The sequence below is a fragment of the Juglans microcarpa x Juglans regia genome, chromosome 6S (assembly GCF_004785595.1).
Source record: "Juglans microcarpa x Juglans regia isolate MS1-56 chromosome 6S, Jm3101_v1.0, whole genome shotgun sequence".
Lineage (NCBI taxonomy): Eukaryota > Viridiplantae > Streptophyta > Magnoliopsida > Fagales > Juglandaceae > Juglans > Juglans microcarpa x Juglans regia.
Window position 1 is genome coordinate 18,155,249 of NC_054605.1, and position 23,493 is coordinate 18,178,741.

At 36.1% G+C, this 23,493-nt stretch overlaps 3 protein-coding genes across 3 annotated transcripts; 2 read left to right on the top strand and 1 right to left on the bottom strand.

The window, feature by feature from the left end:
* LOC121237525 (general transcription and DNA repair factor IIH helicase subunit XPB1) lies at nucleotides 1-7,015 on the bottom strand. Its single transcript, XM_041134290.1, has 19 exons — nucleotides 6,858-7,015; nucleotides 6,606-6,719; nucleotides 6,336-6,504; nucleotides 6,031-6,253; nucleotides 5,883-5,939; nucleotides 5,126-5,269; nucleotides 4,408-4,488; nucleotides 4,166-4,253; nucleotides 3,329-3,666; nucleotides 3,158-3,233; nucleotides 2,866-3,059; nucleotides 2,326-2,489; nucleotides 2,163-2,235; nucleotides 1,649-1,762; nucleotides 1,388-1,468; nucleotides 1,234-1,293; nucleotides 791-874; nucleotides 567-709; nucleotides 1-330 (listed from the first exon to the last, which is right to left on the bottom strand). Exons 1-19 carry the CDS (start codon nucleotides 6,865-6,867, stop codon nucleotides 240-242), a joined length of 2,304 nt encoding a protein of 767 aa, XP_040990224.1. The 5' UTR covers nucleotides 6,868-7,015; the 3' UTR covers nucleotides 1-239.
* Nucleotides 7,016-8,706: 1,691 nt separating this feature from the next.
* Nucleotides 8,707-17,299, top strand: LOC121237519 (beta-adaptin-like protein C). Its single transcript, XM_041134280.1, has 15 exons — nucleotides 8,707-8,865; nucleotides 10,525-10,722; nucleotides 11,257-11,370; nucleotides 11,573-11,823; nucleotides 12,325-12,460; nucleotides 12,593-12,772; nucleotides 12,875-12,967; nucleotides 13,073-13,284; nucleotides 13,396-13,459; nucleotides 13,586-13,765; nucleotides 14,445-14,537; nucleotides 15,023-15,432; nucleotides 15,731-15,920; nucleotides 16,041-16,244; nucleotides 16,765-17,299. Exons 1-15 carry the CDS (start codon nucleotides 8,779-8,781, stop codon nucleotides 17,062-17,064), a joined length of 2,712 nt encoding a protein of 903 aa, XP_040990214.1. The 5' UTR covers nucleotides 8,707-8,778; the 3' UTR covers nucleotides 17,065-17,299.
* A 373-nt stretch (nucleotides 17,300-17,672) lies between these two features.
* LOC121237627 (serine/arginine-rich splicing factor SR45a-like) lies at nucleotides 17,673-21,338 on the top strand. The gene is made up of 7 exons (XM_041134461.1): nucleotides 17,673-17,809; nucleotides 18,100-18,122; nucleotides 18,203-18,292; nucleotides 18,460-18,571; nucleotides 19,224-19,373; nucleotides 20,099-20,165; nucleotides 20,966-21,338. Exons 2-7 carry the CDS (start codon nucleotides 18,100-18,102, stop codon nucleotides 21,151-21,153), a joined length of 630 nt encoding a protein of 209 aa, XP_040990395.1. The 5' UTR covers nucleotides 17,673-17,809; the 3' UTR covers nucleotides 21,154-21,338.
* Nucleotides 21,339-23,493: the final 2,155 nt, after the last annotated feature.

The following is a 23,493-nucleotide window of genomic DNA, read 5'->3' on the forward strand; positions in this document are numbered from 1 at the left end:
TAGAGGGGAACAGACTAGGGCCGAATTTCACATCAAACCAAAAATGCATAAATACCACCACCATTATATTTACAGATCTCTGTAGCGATGCATTTTAAATCTCAACTGGCAAGTAAGTAATGCCTACTAATTATAATATTATATATATATATTGCAAGGCAAAAGGACAAAAGAAACCACCATCCTGCTTGTTGTTTTCTTCTTAGCTTTTACTGGGATCAAGAAATCCGTATGCCTCTTTAAGTAAAGCGTTTCTTGAACAGATGATGTCGCCTCGCAGGATCTTTGGGTTTACTCTTGAGCAGGCCTTGCCGATGTTTTTGCCCGGTACTGCAAATAAAGATAGAAGTTCATGATACAAGATTGAAGTGAGTGCCAGCAGGCATTGAGGTAAAAAATGCAACTAGAGCGTAATATAAAGGCCCATAATTAGTAATCCGCGATGCCCCATATTGAGTGAGTATGGGTGGTGAATGGGGGGATCCCATACTGCTTGGGACTTGGGCATTATTTGGATTGTTACATAATCTTACTCCTCGTGATGTAAGAGAAGATGGAGATTATACCTGTATTCCATATAAACCATCCCATTTGCACCTGACATAGCACTCATGGATCCCATTAATCGACGGCCCTTATGAAGAGCTATGTCATCTGCATCTTCTTCTAATTGCTCCAAACCGACCGCATCATCACCCGCACTCAACACCTGATGTGCAAAAAAGGTCAGAAATTTCTTTTCTCATACAACAGTTAAGTTCAAAATTGAAAGAGAAGTGAAGATATAGACCTTTCCGAGAAGTGCCAATTGTTCATCTAGACTGTGGTAACTTAAATCAGCTCCAGTATCAGGTGGAGGCAAGCTTGTTATTACCTGTCACGTGCAGAAGTTGAATGCCAATTACTTAACAATTGAGATCCCTATGAGGTGCAATTTTGACAGCTTATGTGTGGCACACACTTAATTGGGCAAAGTGATACCAGCTTATTTTTAACTTCAACCAATATACATGATTTAGAACTTAGGGAAGCCAATGATAAGTCCACATGTATGACCATCCTAATCAAAGCTGCTTCCAGCAAAGAATGGGATACCTACATCTATACGGGCAGGCTAAACCAACAATCTTCTCTTATCTAAACTTCAGGCTACTATATCCCCACAGGTAACGGATACCATTACATAAGCATAAGTGCAGTAAATTCAATGAATAATAAAATATAGTCATATACCTTAAAGCTATAACCTTGATCAATCAAAAACTGTTGCCTTTTACTTGAGTAGTACATCTCCTGCATTCAAACCAACAAATTGGATATCAAAAAGCTTAGCAATAGAAATATAACATGCAACATGTTGACAGACAAAAAGAGAATAGAGGCGTACCTGTGTATCTGTTGACACAAGGGAATAGAAAAATGCATTATACTCCTCTTTACCTCCTGCCATCCTGTCCTGAAGTTTACCCTGTTGATAAATTGGAATTTTTGAAATATCACACCAATGTCTATTGGTTTTTTTTCAAGATTGCATCATTCAGGCTTTTCAAATAATGATCTCAATCGATTAAAAGAGCTAATTATTTCCCACACCAGCTAGTAAAAAAAAGCTAGGTTACACACATAAGAAGAGAATATGAAAACTAACCTTGGCCCTGAGAATACGGCCCAGACGTTGGGCCTCTTGACGTCTTGAACCAGCATGTGAAGAAATCTGAATTATAACATTTGCCTCAGGAATATCTATCGAATTATCACCCACCTGAAAATGACACAAACAATTAAAAACATCCTTTTGTAGTCTAAATGTTCCAACTTTCAGAAGGTATGCCTTAGAAATTATAAGAACTAGTCAATGATGTGAAGAAAGTTGGTTCCCCACAAAGACAGAGAATGGTTTTTAACCTTCAGAAGACTAACAACAACAGATTATGCAGCTATACAGCATATATAACCAGATTTTCTTAAACTTGAAAAGTGAGGTTGCCCAGGCACATCAAGCACCCAGTAAAGCTTTATGGTTTACATATCCATGCATGTTTTGGTGAATTTTACATATACATCAATCATCAAGTAATAAAGATTGTATGAATTCATGAAATAAGACGAGCCTTTTCAAGTTGAAGTTACTGAAAAAGAAGATAGCAAAATCAACCGAGTACCTTGGACAGGAAAATAGTGTTTACTTCCTTGCTAGTTTTGAAAGCTCCAAGAATTTTTGTCCTCTCAACATGGCTATACATTAAAATACAGATAGCCAGCATTAGATATGAGCCAGCACAAGTAGAAGCATACTTCTAAAAATAAAAGATCTCCATGAACTACCTTGTAGCACCATAGATCATAGGTTTGCGTAGTTTCATCGCATACTCCGTGAGTGCAAAAAGATTGTCAGCAAAGACAATTATCTTATCACCACGTTGCTGTTCATGAAACCTTATGAGAAACTCGCATGCCCTAAACTTATTTGGGTTCATCACATAAAGTGCCTGGAAATGTAAAAGACCATTAATTATGTTAGGAGGAAAAATAATGACAAGCAATGAATCACACAACCACCATGAATCTGCTGGCTTTTAATAAAGCAATTCACCCATGCACTTCCATAGAAATTATCAAAACTTCTTACGATCAGAGAATAACACCCTACCATGAAAGTCTAAATAGAGCATCAGAAGTCAATGAAGAAAGACATTGTCTAACAGAGAACCAAAAAAACAAAGACAAAAACAAAAATGACTGGATAACAGAGGAATAGACAAGATGACTTAATGGTGCAACAAAAAATACAATCCATTCATCATTGCACATAAGATATAACTCCCCTAAATATTTATAAAAGAAGCATTTCTGTAATAGGCATACCTGCTTTTTTTTGGAGTTTTCTTTCTTCAAATATTCTGCGAAAAACTCCTTTGTCATTGGACACCATACTTCAGCACACTGTACATTTGCTATAAATCCACCTTTCACTAGATCCAACCAGTTTGCTTCATACAATTTGGGACCGATAAGGAAGTTTAGATCTGTAATCCTTTCATCCTCTCTCACAAGCGTGGCTGAAATTAGATTAGTTAATTTTCAGTTCCTGGCAGGGAGAAAAGAAATATAAAGACTGGATGTTGCACTCAATCTACGAAAATACTATCATGCATACCAGTGAGTCCAAGTTTACAGTGGGATTTAGTGATGCTGATGACCTTTCGAAACATGTGAGCAGGAACCACATGCACCTGAACAAAATGGATATAATACACCAACTTACTACGCATATAACATTTACATAATCTTACAGGCATTAAGTCACAACTAAAATGATAAAGCTTACCTCATCCATGAGAAGCAATCCCCATTCTCTATTTCTTATTTCTTCAATAATCTTTTCAGATTCTTCAGACCGTTTACCACCAAAAGCAACCATGTTATATGTCGTCACAACCACCCCAGCATTGCCACGAAATCTTTCTTTGCTATCAGATGTGAAACGACAAATTTGATCATCACCGATGGATGACCACAGTTTGAACTGAAAAGCCCATTGATCCACCGAAACAGCATTTGTTGCTAAGCAAAGACAGCTTTTTTTTATTCGGCAGGCTGCAGAGACACCCACTAGAGACTTTCCAGCACCACAAGGTAGTACAATAATTCCAGATCTAGCTCTACCTATAATAGATAATTTTGTTGTGTCAACTAAAATACAGCTTCTTCTTCATTCAAATCAAAACAAAATATATATACATATCAACTAAAAAGAAAGCCGTATGCTTTGGACCTTTGGACGAAGCTCATACAGTTGGGGAAGATGTTTGAATTGACCACAAAAAGGTTTTACTGCAATCGATATGCCCTTGGGCATGGCCATGTATAAAAGAAATCAAAATCGGAAGGGGTGGCCCATTAGAAGCATAGAAGATTGAAAATTAGTATGTGGAACCAAGCCTGTAACTAATTCAAAATTTATAACTAATTATTCTTCTTCTTCGCAAGAGTAATCTACAATACACCAACAATGAGCCCGAAAATTGTAGCCTCAAAATGTGATTCATTACATACAGGTCCCACCTAAAAGAAAAATAAACTTAGAAATAATCTAGAGCATGTCCCAATTTATTGCCAGTTGAATAAGATACTATAGATACTTAGCATCACAAGATAAACTCACCATTTCCAAACATTTTAGTAAGGCTCTTTTCCTGATATGGCCGTGGTTGTGCTTCAGGCTTCAGGTCCATGTTGAGGTCAGGGTTGACCTGCAGTGCCAGAGAGCAAAATTAATAAAGATGCACTATGCAAGTCCAAGACATGATGAAACTTGTGGATGTGCCTTCACTCAACGACATTGAAATTCAGCTTAACATTCTACTTAATTTGCAGCAGGGGAAACACATGAGAACTCCAACTCACGGTATCATTTCTGAAGTCGTACTCCTCCAACATGGGGTAATTTAAAGCATTTGGCAAGCAACGTTGCTTTACATTCTCAACCTGTCAATTAGAGAACAAAGTATAAAGAAATGTCTTGTCTATAGCCAAGGATCCAAGTATGAAAATGATGTTTTTCGACCATTGAAAATAGAATGCCTCAATAAAATCTGTAAAAGAATGTTTCTACCCATTTTGGTTGGCATTTTGGCTTTTCCATATGATGGAGTGTATAAGTACCATTCGATCCAATGTTTAAGTTTATTGGTCGTGGAAGATTTCTATGTAAATATGTAAATACAACAATACTCAGATTTTTTTTATTGGACTGGTAACAATACCAAGAGACGAAACATACTGAAACAAGCAGAGCTAAAAGATCACACATTAATAATGTATAAGTGAACCCTACCCAGTAAAATCCTTTCACAGAAAACTATGAAATAATAAAACAGACTGAAACAGGATGGCCTAGACCCAGCTGATACGCTTACTTACCACATGACTGGCTTACATCCAATTTATAGAGCAAGGGCCAGACATAGATGAAAACCTAGGTGAAGTAACTGTATGAAAAGGGCAACATGAATCATGCATAGTCTAACACATGTTCAATTCCAAAAACCTAAGCATGCATTACATCCAGAGGGTCAATTTTAAAAGCATGAGTTCAATTTCAAAAGAGATAAGCATGCATTACCTGAGAAGGGTCAATTTCAAATGCATGAGTTTCTTTTTGTTCCACTGCAGTCGACACTTCTGCTCCATTAAGTAAATCCTCATGACCAGTTCCAATTTCACCAATCGATTTGCTAATTGTAAATCCATCACTTCCATTTGAGCCCTAAGCAAAATCAACATATAGGTTCAATATTCAACTGATAGAAAATGTTAAATATGTTATGAGGATACTTCTCAAGCAAAACATAAACAGCAATGAGATTGAGAACAAAAAAAAATGTAAAGCAGCCATATCTGACAGTAATTCCTTTTTCTCTCATTTTTGTTTTTTTTCCCTTTCTATTTTGTTTTTGTGTTTTTTTTTTTTTTTGGGCAATGCATGCCTTCATGAGAAATATACCAGCACATATTTGACATACGTCATAGACCATTAATGTGGAAACTTAAAAAGTTCCAGTATAAAAGCCTGTACAATTGAAGCAGAAAATGAATCCTAATAAGATCTCATATCACAATCACAGCTAAATGATTGTCTTTAACAAACTTCACATATTACTGGAAACAGCCCGGCATGCATACAAACAAAGAGAAACACATTTGGAACAGGATATAAAGCTAGAACGTGCAACCAATTGAAACAACTCTGTTCAAACAACCATGAACCAACCGCTAGCCAAATGACCCAATGACTAAAGGGCTAACAGAAGTTAGTCGTGTCATGGGAAACAATACATAGGCGCCTGCCATTTAAAATGTAACTCTATTAAGAAGCCAACCTCAGAATTGATCCTTGCCCGGGAAATAACTTCATCCTTGAGCAACTTCTTCAAGACCTGCAATGAGTTCAGTAAGTACAATCAGCATCAAAAACCTAAAATCTTCATACACTGTGCACGACTAAAAGCTAAAAGCAGAATCACTTGCCTCCGGAAATGGGGATTCGACAAAGTATCGATTCTTCTTAAGCACAAGCTTTACTTTGCCATAATTGGCCGTGGAAGCATGTATGAAATCAACCATTTCCTTAGGCAGCTTGGTCTTTGATAGTTTACTCAAAACAGCTATAATTGTTTCCGTTGCAAGACCAACAGACACCGCAGCATACAGCGAGTGCGGGGTCAGGTTGTACTCGTGCATCGACTCCGGCCTAAAAATCGAAATTCACGTTACGTAAATGTCCAATAGATTGACGAACTGAGACCCACATAACTGGGTTCAAAATTAGATACCGGCAAACGGGTTCGGCGATAGCGATAAGAAAATCGTAAGCTTGTTTATACAAAGTCGAGAAGGTTTCGAGGAAAATGCGGCCATCGGCGCAAGCCCACAAAGGCCTATTAGCATGATCCGGCTTCAACTCTAATTTGCTAAAATCTCTCTTCTTCCCTTCTCTCTCGGCTTGAATCAATCGGATTCACACAACAAAACGAATCCAAATCAAAATTTTCGTACAAAATACTATAAATTCGTACTAACAACAATGACTACAACGAAAATACCATCGCGATCGTCGTCGACTTCTTCGCCAAAAAAGGCGTCTTCGACCTCGGTAATTTTCCTGTGACCTTCCTTCGCCGATGATTTGTGCTTTTTGGCGGGTCGGCCTTTTTCACCTGCGAGTACGAACCAGAATTTGAATAGAAAACATATACTACTTTTTTTCAACAGATTTTCTTCCAGGATCTTTGCTTCCGCTTGAAATTTATATTATATATACGAATTCGACGAGGGAAAGATTAAAAGTCCGGTACCGTGTCCCATGATCTTCGATGGGAATCTAAGATTGTTTAGTGCGATGAGCTCGTAGGAGACTCAGATGCTTGGTTTCTTGAACGAACGGACCAATTTATAGAGGTTTTGGATTGCAGAGATTGAAGAGAGGAGGATCTCTAGATCATTTGTAAGAGGAACCGCCCGAGTAGGTCACCGTAAATCCGCGATCGCGTGACGGGCACGTGCGTATACGGAACGAAGAAGATCCTCTGTATGCCCGAGCTCAGTCCTCTACATGGGTTGGTTTTCACAGATGTGGCCCAGCTTGCCTTTCAACGCAAGAGAATTTTTTCCCAAGAGTAATGCTACTGAGTATAATAGTTTTAGGTGGGCAAATAAAATAGTGTCTATAATTCAAAAATTATTATTTCATATAGATTTTGAATTTATCTATATTTTAATCATGACATCACCTACAAAATGACTAAACTAGATTTGGATACAAAATTATCTCATTTAATCTAATTATTATAATTTTTTTAAATTTTCACACAAAATACAGTAAATAATTCAATTTTTTCAAATCTCAAAATAATAATAATATTAAAAAATAATATTCTAACAATATTTAATTCAATTTTTAACTTTCATCTCAACTCACTATTCAAATCTCCCCTCAACGAGCATGTCAAATATTTAAAGAATAAAGTTGTAATACTCGGGACGTGAATGACATCATACATTATCTAAAATTGAGAAACTTTTATGATTTATAGTAAATTAATGTATCTCAAATTATAATATTAACTAATCATTTCAGAAAATAAGCCCATAAACCACTTAAAATTTTTATCATATCCTTATAAAATACAACTTATGTCTTGTATATTATATCTAGTGAAGTTATCGGAACAAAAAGATTTGTACTCTATTTGATTTTGGAATTCTTCTAGTTTTACATCACATACTGTTGATGTGGGTCTTTAGTTTTTGTCTTTTAATTTATTTTTCTTAAATAAATATGTAGTGTAAGATTGCTTAATATAATTTTTCATAATTTTGTTTTCAAAAGCATTCTCATTGGATCAGTCAAAGTTAAATGACACATTTGATGAATGTGAGAGAAATTTAACTTTTAACTATTTCATTCATATAAATCTCCACATTGGAATAGCTATTTTTTCATTATATAATAATAAAATAATATAAGATAAATTTGATTTTAGTTATTCACATCAAATCTCCACATTAGATTATACATTTATTCATTATATAGTAATGAATAACTAATTATTTCAAAAATATTTAATTTTTTTAATTATTAATTTATTTTATTTTATCATATTTTACTATTCTACTTATTATATATTAGTTAATAATCATATTCTTATTAAATTAATATATTACTAACTCAAATTAATATATCAATTGTAATAAAATATGTGATAGAAAGAAAGAGAAAGAGAAATAATTAATAAAATATATATTTGATGATGTACAATAATTTTTAAATTTGAAAAAATTTTTGAAAGTCACTGCAGCTAAATTTTAAAATTTAGATAATCTAATGTGAGTATATTTTACTCTTTAATAATTAAATACTTATTAAATTTAATTTTTAATTAATCTAATAAGAGTGTTCGGGACAGTCACCGGGACAGTCACCGGGAGGAGAGCTCAAAGTTTCAAACGTGTTGAAAATGGCCCAAATCAGCACCAGACCCACGACAGACGGGTTCACCTTGGAATTGGCCTATCGCGGCCCAAGTTGCTGATGACTTTGACCATGACCAAAAGCAAGTCCTTGACTAGTTGTCCGGCTCAATGCGGTCCGCGAATTGCCAATGGGCTCGGTTTTAGGCCACAGCGATTTAAATCGAAACCATTTTTTGACCACTATCGTTCTTCTTCTTCTTCGATTCGGCGAGAGAGAGTAAGAAAGACGAAGACACAACAGAGATGAGCGGCCACGACTCCAAGTACTTCTCCACCACCAAGAAGGGTGAAATTCCTGAGCTCAAAGAGGAGCTCAATTCTCAGTACAAGGTTCTTTTCTGTCTCTGTCTCTCTATTTCTATGTATATTTGTGTATCTGTACCTATGTATGAATGTATATGTTATGTATGGAGCTCTGATCTCCATATATTTGATTATTGATTCGAGGCCTATCACGATTTCGTGGCCAATTGGCGACGTTTTCTGGCAGATCTGCTGGTTTTCGATTTGATTTGTACTCAGATTTCATCGGATTTGGCGTTATTTAGTTCTGTCACGTTTTCTGGATTGTACAGATCGAACTTATTTTTTTCTCCGTGAATGACGAGCTTTTATGCTCTGTTTGGTGGTTCAAAAATCGCTGGTAAAAGAAGAAAATCTGGATTTTCTGCCTGTCAATACAATACGGACATAGCGGAATATTTGTTGTTTTTAAGTTTTTTATTTTTTTCTTTCTATCAGATCGAGCCGGAAATTGTGAATAATTCCTGATTGGGGTCTGATTTACTCCGAGTTTCTGCTAGTAGATTAAACTGTTATCTATACTTTTTTTATAAGGTATTTTTATCTATATAAATGAGAAATTTGTTAGAATTAAGGAAAAACAGAAGAAGATGTGAAATTTGTTTTGTGTCACTCAAACTCTGAGGTTTAGGATATTTCTCTAGGGGGTTTAGGAGTAGAGATAAAAACTACCTTCTGTATGGGAATTTCAAATTTAGCGGACTACATGAAGAGACAGGCCAATGAATCTATAAGAATGTTGTGTTCAGCTTGCCGAGCAGCTTAGTGAAGGGAGGATTGTTATTTCTTTTTGGTATTCAAGAATAAATGTCAAACATACTGTTCCCGATGAGTTTGGTGTCTAAAGTAAGAGAGGCTCATTATGTGATAAGACAGATTAAAAGTGTCAGAAAGTTTGATAAATTAGTTTGAATGCATTTTTCATACAGACTTGTAAACTTCGATGTGGATCCCCGCTGACTAAGGGAGGATTGTTATTTCTTTTTAGGATTTAAGAATAAATGGCAAAAATATTGTTCCCGATCAGTTTGGTGTCTGAAGTAAGAGAGGCTCATTATGTGATAAGACAGATTAACAGTATCAGAAAGTTTGATAAACTAGTTCGAATGCATTTTTCATACAGACATGTAAACTTCGATGTGGATCCCCGCTGACTAAGGAAGGGGGCCAGGCTTGGCCTTGATATAATGAGTGATATTATGCTGATTTTGAATTTTTTTATCATTTTATTCTTAAAATGTTTTGAAACCGTTTCCAGCTTGCAAAAATCAGTGCCATTAGTATGTAGATGTGCTTGATCTCTTTTCACTTTATAATTACTATAAAAGTTTATTCTCTCATAGTTTTTGTTTTTTGAAAAGTTAAGAGAGTCATAGTTACTCCCAGTTATTATGTTTTTGTTACAAGGACAATATAATATTCTTGTGGGTTTGTATACTCCTGGGTACTTTGTTTCTATTCTTATGTCAATAAAACTTACTTTTACTATTAAAAAAAAAAAAAAAAGGGTTTTGATGCTGTGCTTTTGAGTAGAGTAGCGGTTGATACCCCTGTGATATTGGCTGCATAGTGTGTTAGTTTCAAGTCTGTAAAAAATTACAGATGGGATGCTTATGTATATTTTCATTCGTACTTTGTCAAAAACAGGTAACGCGTAATCATTTAATATTTTTTAATGTTATACAGGATAAGAGAAAAGATGCTGTCAAGAAGGTGATTGCTGCAATGACTGTTGGGAAGGATGTTTCATCTTTGTTCACGGACGTGGTGAATTGCATGCAAACCGAGAATTTGGAGTTGAAAAAGCTTGTTTATCTGTATCTTATTAATTATGCTAAAAGTCAACCTGACCTAGCAATTCTCGCAGTAAATACATTTGTGAAGGTAAGAACTAGAATTGAATATTCTATCTTTTTTTTTTTTTTATTGGCACTGGGTGTCCAGGAACAACGTCTGAATATTCTATCTTATCAAAATAAATATTAGGTATTCTTCTTCTGGTATAATTATTGACATCTGAATTCGAAAAGACCCCCTGGTCTTCAGGCACGAAACACACACACAGTGCCATGAGAAATCTAATGAGAAAAGAACAACAGAAGATGTCCCTCGGTGAAGAGCCTAATTTTGAATTTATGTACTTGTTTAGGGGTACCTCTTAGTAGTATAAAAATGCTAAACAATATGCAAGAAACAGGTTGTGTTTGTTGCAAATAATCCCCTGCTTCATTGGGTTAGTAAATAGTAAGTGCCACTCAGTCCTTGATCTGTGACATTCATATTCTATATTTTTCAAACAATATTGTGGATCTCTTTTAATTTTGATGATTTTGAGATGTAATATGTTTAACTTGCTATAATTAACTTCTGGTTTTAGGGATCTCAAATTAACTTATACTTTTATGGGCATTTGTGCAGGATTCACAGGATCCAAATCCTTTGATTCGAGCTTTGGCTGTGCGGACAATGGGATGCATACGTGTTGATAAAATCACAGAGTATTTGTGTGATCCCCTCCAGAGGTGTCTTAAGGTGATTTGAGGATGACATTTTTGCCACATATGCCCAGTTCTTGGAATCCAGCATAACTTTTGACGAGTCACTTGTGGTCATAACTTGTTTTGACAATTATCCTTAACTTTCACCTTGCCATCCATGTCTCTGTCTCAGTCAGTATTCTGTTCGTTGAATTATGAACAACTGATCTGAAATTTTTTTTATTATATTTTGATAGGATGACGATCCATATGTTCGCAAGACTGCAGCCATATGTGTCGCAAAACTTTATGACATAAATGCTGAGTTAGTTGAGGACAGAGGCTTTTTGGAATCTCTCAAGGATTTGATATCTGATAATAATCCAATGGTTGTTGCAAATGCTGTGGCTGCTCTTGCAGAGATACAGGAGAACAGCAACAGTCCTGTTTTTGAGATCACCAGTCATACGCTCTCAAAGCTACTTACTGCCTTAAATGAATGCACTGAGTATGTTTGCTTCTTACTTTTTATTGATAATTTGAAAGATCGTGTTTAATGACTGACAAACTTTAAGATGGGACATCAATTTCATTTAATTTATCTGTTAGTTGTTTAACTGCAGCAAATGTTAGGGTGCTTCCTTAATCAACTTCATCACATTTCTATGCTGCAGAAAAGAAACTTCATGATTTTATATCTTGTGTCAAAACAGCTTATGATTTGAAATATCTTAAAGTCTCTTATATGCATAGTTTAGGAATGATGGTGCATTTAGTACACTGCCTATGGCAATGCTTATGATTCATAGTTTAGAGCTGATAGTTTAACTGTATCTTAGATTTGGTGGTAGCCATGTACATGTAGTCAAAAGCACCCTCGGACCTTGTCTAGCAACTTCTACTGATATTGATCTTTTATTTAGTTCTCTCTCTTTTTTATGTCCTTTTTATATTGCAGCAGCCTTTGGTTTGTTTTTTCTAATATCGGTTGCAATGCATGCTTGTTTAGGTGGGGCCAAGTTTTTATCTTGGATGCTCTTTCCAGATACAAGGCAGCTGATGCTCGTGAAGCTGAAAATATAGTTGAGCGAGTTACACCACGGCTACAACACGCTAACTGTGCAGTTGTACTTTCAGCTGTCAAGGTGACATTCATTTCCATTGATTAATTGGTGTTCTGTATCAGTATAGTCCTTGTTAGTGTCTTCAACAGTTTCCAACTTGTCAACTATGCTAAATATCCATCATCTTTTATCTTTTCCTTTTTTGCCCGAAAGATGATCCTCCAACAAATGGAACTTATCACCAGTACGGATGTGGTTCGAAATCTTTGCAAAAAGATGGCTCCTCCTCTTGTGACATTACTTTCTGCAGAACCTGAGATACAATATGTTGCATTGCGAAACATCAATCTTATAGTACAAAGACGCCCAACAATCCTTGCCCATGAAATTAAGGTCAATCTCTATACTTATAAACTTATAGATGTTGTTGAGGAGATTTTGCATCCCCGTGGTTTAAGGAGGGCGATGCTTATGGAATGCTATTTTCATTCATAGGTGTTTTTCTGCAAGTACAATGACCCAATCTATGTGAAAATGGAGAAATTAGAAATCATGATAAAGCTTGCTTCTGACAGAAATATAGACCAGGTATGTCCCTTTTATTGGATTTACTGCTTGCTGTTTGGAGTTTTGCTTATTTTCCAGTATCTCTTCATCAGATATTGCGATGCTCTCTTGTTTGATATTCTGCAGGTTCTTTTGGAATTCAAAGAGTATGCAACGGAAGTAGATGTCGATTTTGTCAGAAAGGCTGTTCGTGCTATTGGTCGCTGTGCCATCAAGTTAGAAAGAGCTGCTGAGCGATGCATAAGTGTTTTGCTCGAACTGATCAAGATTAAAGTAAACTATGTGGTTCAAGAGGCAATTATAGTCATTAAAGATATCTTTAGAAGATACCCCAACACGTAAGTTAACATTTCTACTTGGGATGGTTATGGCAGTGATTTTGATAGTGTTCTAGTGAATGATGGTATCTTACTTTCCAACTTTATTGTAAATATATTTTTCCTATACAGCTATGAGTCTATCATTGCAACACTCTGTGAAAGCTTGGACACTTTAGATGAGCCAGAAGCTAAGGTAGTGCTTCTTCTGCTGGAACAATTCAGTTATAAAAATACTAAGCTTCCGATTATCAATTCTTATTAACAAACTAATATTTGATGCCCCCCCCCCCCCCTTCCCCCCCCCAAAAAAACCCCCAAGGCATCAATGATCTGGATAATTGGCGAATATGCAGAAAGAATTGACAATGCTGACGAGCTTCTTGAGAGTTTTTTGGAGAGTTTCCCAGAAGAGCCTGCACAAGTCCAACTGCAGTTGCTGACTGCAACAGTTAAACTTTTTCTTAAGAAGCCGACTGAAGGCCCACAGCAAATGATTCAGGTTTCGCTTTAATGTCCTACAAGAACCTGATTAGATTAATTGTGTGTTCTGGCTTTTCTTTCACCTTCAGTAGCCTTCAAATGGAATTTTAGATGTCCACCTCTGGTTTGCACATATTCTGAGTCGATTGAGCATTTTTATATTTCAAGCACGTGGAGTTGATGTGGATTTCAGTTGCTTTTGTTGAAAATCCAGATCGATCTTCTGTCATATAGTGTCTGAGTTGACCACATTATAGCTTAGAAAAAGGATAAAATACAAAATAAAAACTCATCTAAAACAGGGTAAAGTTCCCCAAGTTTCACTTTTATTCAATAATAAATTAATCGTTTGTTTGATTTCTATCATTGTCATTCAGTGGTTGTCGAATGATTCCTGCATAAAGTTGTTGAGCCGACTGGTTAAAAAGTCACATGATTGAAAGTTCATTGTTAGTCATGTTGGAGAAAATATCATAATGACACTCTTTCTGATATAAAGAAGGATAAAAACAACATTCTATTCTCATTTATGTTGAAAGATAAAAATGATATTCTATTCTCAGACTTTTGAGCAAAAGTAGAGCTTATTGATCAGTTTTTATTTGAAATTGCTAGCTCTTTGAATCAGTCATGTGTGTACACTATACAGTCTTCAGACTTGTTTTGAGGCATTTTTTCTTTATTGTTCATGATTACAGGTCGTTTTGAATAATGCCACTGTGGAGACGGACAACCCTGACCTGCGGGATCGTGCATACATATATTGGCGGCTCTTGTCAACTGATCCTGAGGTGGGTTTTTGCCACAATTAAGTTTAGTTTTGTATTCATTTGATGTCCACCACATTGTCCTTCTATTTAATTCTGATCAACTGCCATTTCAGACTATTTTGGGTTGGGAGGAGGGGGTTTTCTTGGAGTCCTCATACTTATTCCATGTTTAGCACTTCTATGCTAATCAATCATTGATAGATGAGCAATCTGAGCTTATCAAAATCTTAGCAAATTTGTATAAAGGTGGCTACCAGAATGTTTGTAGCCATTCTGCCTATGCCTTTTTTGGGGACCTAAAAATCCATCCAATTTCAACTCCTAATGGAGAGAAGGTGATTGCACTAGGTAGTCATCCATGTCTTGCCCTGTAGGATCTTTACACCACTAGTATGACTCCATGCATACCCTTCAGGACTTTTCCAACTCGAGCATGACTGCATGCATATATGATATTAGGATCACAATGTTGGATGTACATTAATGGGATATGTTTTATCTCTCAGGCAGCTAAGGATGTTGTGTTAGCTGAGAAACCTGTGATAAGTGATGATTCAAACCAACTTGATTCAACTCTTTTGGATGAGCTTCTCGCCAACATTGCCACACTATCTTCTGTGTATCACAAGCCCCCAGAAACATTTGTTACCCGTGTGAAGACCACGGCCCAGAGAACTGAAGATGATGACTATCCTGAGGGGAGTGAAACGGGATACTCTGAGTCATCTTCTCATGCAGCTGATGGTGTTGCATCACCTCCAACTAGTTCAAGTAGTGTTCCATATTCTGTTGCAAGGCAACCAGCTCCTGCACCTGCACCTGCACCTCCAGCTCCTGTGCCAGATTTGCTTGGTGATCTGATAGGCCTTGACAATAATGCTATTGTTCCTATTGATCAGCCTGTTGCTCCTTCTGGGTAAATATGATTTAGAGTGCGACAAATTATCTATAATTTTTTTATGAAGCTTGTGAATACTTGGGAATTGCTGCCCGGGATTAGTCGAGACGCTGTTCCTGGACACCCGGTGCCTATCAAAAAAATACTTGGGAATTGCTGTATTGTTAAGGGAATGAAAACACATTGTTCAACAAATATAAAATTGGCCTATGTGAATTTAATGTTAAACTTGTCTTGCTTTAAAAAAAGACTCTAAGATAGGCAAACTTTAGTGTGTACGCTATTGCACTCACTCGTTTTCTGGCCTTGTTTGCAGCCCTCCATTGCCTGTTTTACTACCAGCATCATCTGGCCAGGGTTTACAAATCTGTGCACAGCTGACACGGCAGGACGGTCAAATATTTTACAGTTTATTATTTGAGAATGGCTCACAAATTCCGCTTGATGGGTTCATGATTCAGTTTAACAAGAATACATTTGGTCTTGCTGCTGCTGGGCCTTTGCAGGTAGTTATTAAGTGCTTTTTTCTACGTGTGGTTATTTCCACTTTGGGCTGTGGGGCTTAATTCCTCATTTGGATGCTTCACAATTTACTGACTTTTAATTGGTACGTTTCTATCTATCAGGTTCCACTTTTGCAACCTGGGGCATCAGCTAGGACTCTTCTGCCCATGGTTATGTTTCAGAATATGTCTCAAGGTCCCCCAAGCTCACTTTTGCAGGTTGCTGTGAAAAACAATCAACAGCCAGTGTCCTACTTCAATGATAAAATTCCATTGCAAGCGTTCTTTACCGAGGATGGAAGAATGGAGCGTGGTAGCTTCCTTGAGGTAAAAATATATGTAGTATTTTCTCCTGTCAGACTAACAAGCTGGGCTGGGGTTTCGCCTTGGATAGAAAATAAGATTAGAGAGTGGACCTGTTTTAGTCAAAGACATTAAAATATCGAAACCAACTCATCTTTACAACAAATAGAGTAAGAGATGATAGAAAATACTCAATGGTTTCTGCACTCCCTGCCTGTTGCTGCAGCGTATGTAACCATTCTTTACTCAAATGCCATGTGTTGCAATATTCCATCTTGGTGATTGAGAATGGAATGTTAGGTAGATGGAGATAATTTTTTTTAATGATGTTAAGGGTAGGTCAAGAATCTTGCGAGATTCATGAAATTAATTGAACAATGCTTGCTGACTTATGGAGCTAGAGCTAATGGTTTACAACAAATCAAAACAAACACCCAATGAATTGGACTGATGAAACTTGTTGATTCAGAGAATGTTTGTAGAGTTTTAGTTTGTAGAAGTCTGGATTATGAAAATTGAGACCTGACACTTCTCTCAATCACAGACATGGAGGTCCCTTCCTGATTCAAATGAGATTTCCAAGGACTTTCCTGACATTGTGGTGAACAGCATGGAAGCTACTCTAGACCGGCTGGCTGCATCAAACATCTTCTTTATTGCAAAGCGCAAGCACGCAAACCAGGATGTATTCTATTTCTCTGCTAAAATCCCTCGAGGGGTGCCATTTTTGATCGAACTCACTACTGTCATCGGAACCCCTGGGGTCAAGTGTGCGATCAAGACTCCAGGCCCAGAAATGGCGCCTCTGTTCTTTGAAGCCATAGAGACTCTCCTCAAGGGTTGAATAATCCGTTGAATGAGTAATGTTTTTTGTGTATGATTTTATATTTCTTAGCTTCCGGTTATTATTTGTAAAATCTATAATTGCTGCCGAGATTTTGGTTGATCCCTTTTTTTTTTTTTTTTTTGTCTTCTTTATTATTCGTGTTCAGCATCAGCTGTCCTGCCACTGACACTGACACTGACACTGTCTTTAATTTGTTCAGACTGTGGTGATTGTTCAGTGAGTTTTCTGCTCTGATGGGGGGTCAAATGTCTGGCTTTTTGCCTTTTCCTTTTCTTCTCGGATGATACTTTAGAAGTTTGTGATTTTGAGTTTAGTTCAAAATTAAATTAAATCAGATTTATTATCTGTTGTTATTTCGTTTTTAAATGCTCAAAAAGATATAAATATATATAAGTTTTGAAAAATAAGCCGTAGTGACCTTAACTACATTTTCATCAGTTTCACCAAATGCCAACAAATTTTCTACATTCCTTCAAACGAAAATCAGCCTAGTTTACTATTTTAAAATCCCAAATATTCGGCAAAAAATATGAAATATGGGCCCCAAAAAAAGATCGGCCCAACAAATACTTGGGCCAGTATATTTGCATTTGTACACGTGCGAAGCTCCATACGATCTCTCTTCCGCGTTGCACTTCAACCATTCGCTTTGTGCTGAACTTTTCAGTCGGTCTTCAAGCCAGATAGGCGTTCCCTCACTGTGTTAGGGCATCCGAGTTGACTCAGCGAATCTCCAACCAAGGTAAAAGCTTCGACGCCTCGCCCTTTTTCGAAATCTATCTTCTAGCAAACAACAGCTAGGGCTTCGACTTAGGTTATTAGTTGGTTCAGCGCCTTTTCTTGAATGAACTGTCATTCATTTTTCAATTTTCATGGGAGTTTGTTTAAATCTCAATAGCAAAAAAGATTCAGCTAGTTATTTTGTAATTTCAAATTATTCGGTGTATGAGTTTCTATTAGGTCCTCTTTTCTTTTTGGAATTTTTAAAGGGATGTATGCTGTGCCTGATATCTTGTTTTCGTGTACTGGTAGATGTCATACTCAAGGGAAGGAAGGTGAGTTTCTTTTCAATGATTTTTTCCTTGAATTTCTACTTCTGAGTTATACGCAATTCTGTTACTGTTTATACTCCTAGGTCTGTCTCGCCTCGAGGCTCTATTTCACCTAGTAGACGTCATCGTTTGAGGTCGAGGTCATTGTTGAGGTCGAGGAGAAGTCGGTCCAGGTATGCTGTTGCTGTCAGTTATTTAGTAAGACATCTTGAAATAGATGCCTCTTTACCTAAATGTTGTCTCTGTTTTATGCCATGACATAGTAAATGTGTTGCTCTGATGATGCTTTCTTTATGAGTGGTATCGAGTTTATATGATATGTCAAGCGTTTTTGCTCCAGGAGTCACGAATCCGATGATGCAACCAATCCTGGGAATAATTTGTATGTAACAGGATTGTCAACAAGAGTTACTACCAGTGACGTTGAAAAGTATTTTGGCAGGGAGGGAAAGGTATGATTCTTGTTATATAAGTTCTTTTATTCAGTGTAGCACGCACAAGTTGTCCCTATATAAACATGGTTTGGTTATTTTAACTTACAATGAGTACCGAATGTTTATTAAAAATGACTTGGGTTCAACTTGGAGTTTCTGCCACACTGGTTGAACTCGAGATGTTTATATTTGAAACAATCAGTTAAAATTCAATTTGAGATCTAGATTTGAAAAATGATTTCTATAATTGAGGTGGCATGACTTTTAATTAAAAAACAAACACCTGTTATTACCAAGAACCTGGTTTCATTAAACGCCAATTTGTTACAAACAAGAGCTTTGAGGTAGTTTTAAGTCCATTAAATGCTTTTAGAACTATAAACAGTAATTATAATAAAAGGGTTATCATAGATCTCTAAGGTTGGCCTTATCTCAGTTTTTTCAATCAGTAAACAAAATTTTATTGATAATTAGAATAGGCAAGAGCCCAAGTATATGGGACATATACAAGAGCTACGCCTAAGCATGCTAGTTTAGTTATACAAGGAATTCATGAAAAGTCATGCACTCGGAACCTATTACGATACCAGAAGTATTTTTGTGTGGTTCTCGTGTGGTATTTTGATGCTACGCAAAAGCTACTTTTTTCACAGCCTAATTTTGATTTCAGGTTTTGGATTGCCATCTGGTGACAGATCCTCACACTAGAGAATCCCGTGGATTTGGCTTTGTCACCATGGAAACGAATGAGGGTGCTGGGCGCTGTATCAAGTATTTGAATCGTTCAGTTTTTGAAGGTCGATTGATTACTGTGGAAAAGGTATTATTTTCCATGAACGGATCTAGATCATTACCGTGTAGTGAGAGTTCGTCATTTACTCATAATTTTCCTTGGTACATTTTCTTCGAAAATGTTGCCTGATAAGTTGTGGCAGCAGGTCTGGTCTGTGTAGCTCCATCAAATTCACAATCTAAGCTCTTAACGGTTGAACACATTCCTTCACGAATCACGTCATGAGTTCTGCATCGACACTCAAAATTGATCGAAACAAATTCGACCATTTTGCCGAGGGTTGTCTGCCCGCCATTCCTTCCTTCATTAGTAACAGTATCTTAACTGGTTCTTTATTTATTTATTTTCATTTTTTAATATTCTGAGATACCCTAGAAACATCATGAACTAGTTAGGTCCACCAGATTGCATGTGTTATCCTGCTTAATTCTTTTGAGGTGGATGTCCTATCTTACTTGTAAAGGTGATTAAAAGTTCTGTCTGCCTTCACTATGGAGATAACTCATGCCACAAAGGCAATGGTAGCTGGGTCACACTCGGAAATATGAATTGCAGATTATTCCTTGAAGTTTCTCTACTTTTTGGCAAATTAGCATCGCTGTTTTAAAGGGAAATTCGTAGTCATCTTGATATTTCTTTTAATTTCAAACAGCTGTTTTGGGAAAGCACTGCAATGTTTTGTTTCAGTACAAGGTTGACTTACAGTTATTTGTTTGCCATGACGTTACTTTGCTATATGTGTACCAATGCAGGCAAAAAGGAAGCGTGGCAGGACACCAACACCAGGAAGGTATCATGGTTTAAGAGATAATAGACGAGGTACATTCTGGAATAACTCTTGCAGATACCTGGGGACATTTTATTATTTTGATATATTGTGCTATAATTGGTTATGAATTCAGCACGATACTCTACTGTATTTTGTGAAAAAACTTGTGTTGGGAATAAATGTGCATCAAAGCCCTATAAATTCTTGTTGAGGCCTTCATTAGATTCTTACCTTAACGGCTAACCCTTGACATAAAATACACTAGGATTTCATCTGATGTCAAGGGCTAAGGTAAGAATCTAATGAAAGCCCCAACAAGAATTTGTTATGGTCCAATTAAAAGAATTTCGCAAACTATTGGTTACCCTGATTATCGAAGGTTTTTTTTTTTTTTTATAAGTAAGAAATTTTTACCCTGATTATCGAAAGTTGAGGGTATTTTATTATGGTCCAGCCCTCCTAGATCAGTTGGTAATGAATTGTTGAAAAATGGCCTAATCTTTCAGTTGTGCTTCGAGTCACTTTACCCAAATAAAGTCTTGAGATTTGATTTCACAGCAATGTCATTTGTACAAGCGGTCAATTGATTATGGCATTGGCATCTTTTCCTACACTTTTATTCTCTTTGAAGTAAGTAGGCGTGCAGCGTGCAAGTATTTTGCCACAGTTTCAACCTCTCCCCCACGTGGGCCACCCTCGTCCCCACCCTGTCTATTCTTTCGCCTCATTTTCGGTTTTTTTTAATGATAAGAGGTTGAACATTATAGAACAGAGACAGAGATAGCTCACTGTTGATTCATTGATTAATCTCTCTCTGTTATGTGAATTATTGGCGGCAAAAAATATGCAGGACATGGACGTCGAAGGTCTCGTAGCCATTCGCCTCGTCGATGGGGGGGAGACAGGGATCCCTACTCAAGGGGCCGGCGAGGAAGATCACGCTCTCCATATAGTAGTAGGAGGATTGATGATAATGACTCATACAGGAGGCGGAAGGAACGTTCCTGGTCAGCAGGCGGTAGTCGCTACATCAGATAAAACAAAATTAATTCCATAGCAATGTGCATAATGGATGTGGGCTTTTTCTCGTGAAGCTAGGGATTATGGCTGTCTTTTTACTTCCCTTTTCCTGGATGTTCCTATCGTGTTTGTCACTTAACAAATTTACCTTTAACAATTGACGTGACGTGTTTTGATGTAATATATTTTAAATTAGAAACTTATTTTAGATTTTATTTGGTCAATGGAAGCAAGAACATAGATATATGCTTAAGAATGAACTAGCGGGCTTTTTCGACTAGTTTAAACATTAAACGACACGTGAGATGTGCGTTTGACGGTATCATTGAACCAAAAGGAAAACAGAAAAAAAAAGAGCGCATTTACGTTTGAATTTTGAAACGGTTTTATTTTATCTTATTTTATTATTATAAATTTTTTATAAAATATAATAAATAGATCAATTTTTTAAATTTTAAAATAATAATAATATTTTATTTAATTTTTATTTAAAATTATCTTATCTTATCTCACTATCTAAATGAAGTTTAAAAGGGCTAAGATCATGTTTGGATTTAGAATTTAATTAATCATATTTTATTTAATTATTATAAGTTTTAAAATTTTTTAAATAAAATATAATAAATAATTTAATTTTTAAAATTTAAAATAAAAATAATATTTTAACCAACTTTCATTCTAATTTATTATATCTTCTCTCAAGATAATGTTGAGCAGAAGTTTGAGATAAATTTTGCGTAAGTTTTTTAAAAGAAGGTGAATTCAATTTAAAAAAAAAAAGTTTTCTTATGATGGAGCTTATTTTTTACAAAACTTTGTGCATAATTTGTCAGACATAGAAATCATTTCAAAAGGTCTAATTGCCAATTATAATTGCATAATTTGTGAAAAAAGCCGCCTCGTCTATAAGCACGAAATTCGACGCAATTGTGGGGGAGAGAGTACAAAAAAGAGCGCGTGAGTTAGGGGATGTGGGTCCACCATTTTGAAATCTCTTAAAAAGCTGAAAGCGGGCTCTGTGTGTGTATTTGTTTTTCAATTTATTTTGGAGGTGGGAGAGTGCGGTCCAGCTGCCAAAGGGCGGACTTCGGACTTGAAATCAAATTTCAAATTTACGCAACTTCATTCATTTATTTATTATTCTACGAAAATATACAAACAGTGGAACAAAAATGTACGCTAGGATAAGATCCGACGTCTGTCTACCTGACACGTGTACTTCATTTCCTCTCCCGCCTTTCTTTTCTTCGGTAGCCGGGAGGCCTCCCCTTCCTCGATCCCCGGCTTGCGTCTTTACTTCGCTAATAGCTTACCCTTTTTATGTTCGATAATGGTAAATAAATATAATATTTACGAGTAATATTATTTATAATTATAAAATATATAAATATTATATAATCGTTTTAAAAAAAATTAAGATTTATTATTAAAAATTAATTTTTTTATATAAATTTTGTATTTATTTATTTTAATATTTACACATTCAAGATTGTAATTATCATTTTTTAATATTTATAATTATAAAATCTCAATTTCATTTTAAAAAAATATAAAAAAATTTAAATTTGTTTTTTATCGGCCATTCGTAAATAATGGAATGTTACTGTTTATGAATTTGGTCCGTGCCCACGAATTTCATCCGCCTAACTTTGGTCATGTAATCAATCTAGTACTTGCTAATGATTATTTTTTAGAAAAGTTATATTCATTATCTTCGTATCATATATTATATATGATTTTTTTTATTAAATATATAATATATAGATGATGAGTATAAAAACTTAATTAATTTAGACAATTTTGAATACAAATTCACCATATCTACATTATATGTATTTTTTATCACTTATAATTGTATTGATTTATTTTTATTTTTATTTCATAAATTCTGAGGTTCTAAAAATAAACACTTTAAATATTTTCTTCTTTTTATTTAAAATATTTTAAATTGCTGAAAATGATAAGATTTAACAGGAAAGGCATGAATAATAAGTAGGATAATGACATGTAACCTTTTGGGAATAGGTACGCAACAATCAACATGGCCATATAGGACTTGTTATCCCTACATTAAGCAGCGTGCAGGTGACTAGGTGAGGCCCTGAGGAGGCCCTCACAAGATCTGGGCCATCTGGCGACGCCAGAAGCCGCTCCCCCGGAAACGACAAACAGCTCGAAACTCCTCCAGCCGAGCCAACGACAACGAGAGAGAAGACAGAGAGAGAGAGAGAGAGAGAGAGAGAGAGGGGTAACCGGTGAAACCCGTAAACAAAAGTCGTGATCGTACGGCACATTGCAGGGTCGTTTCCTCCCCCCAATGGCAGTTGGTACGCATTTATTGTGCTGTTTCTTCTTCTA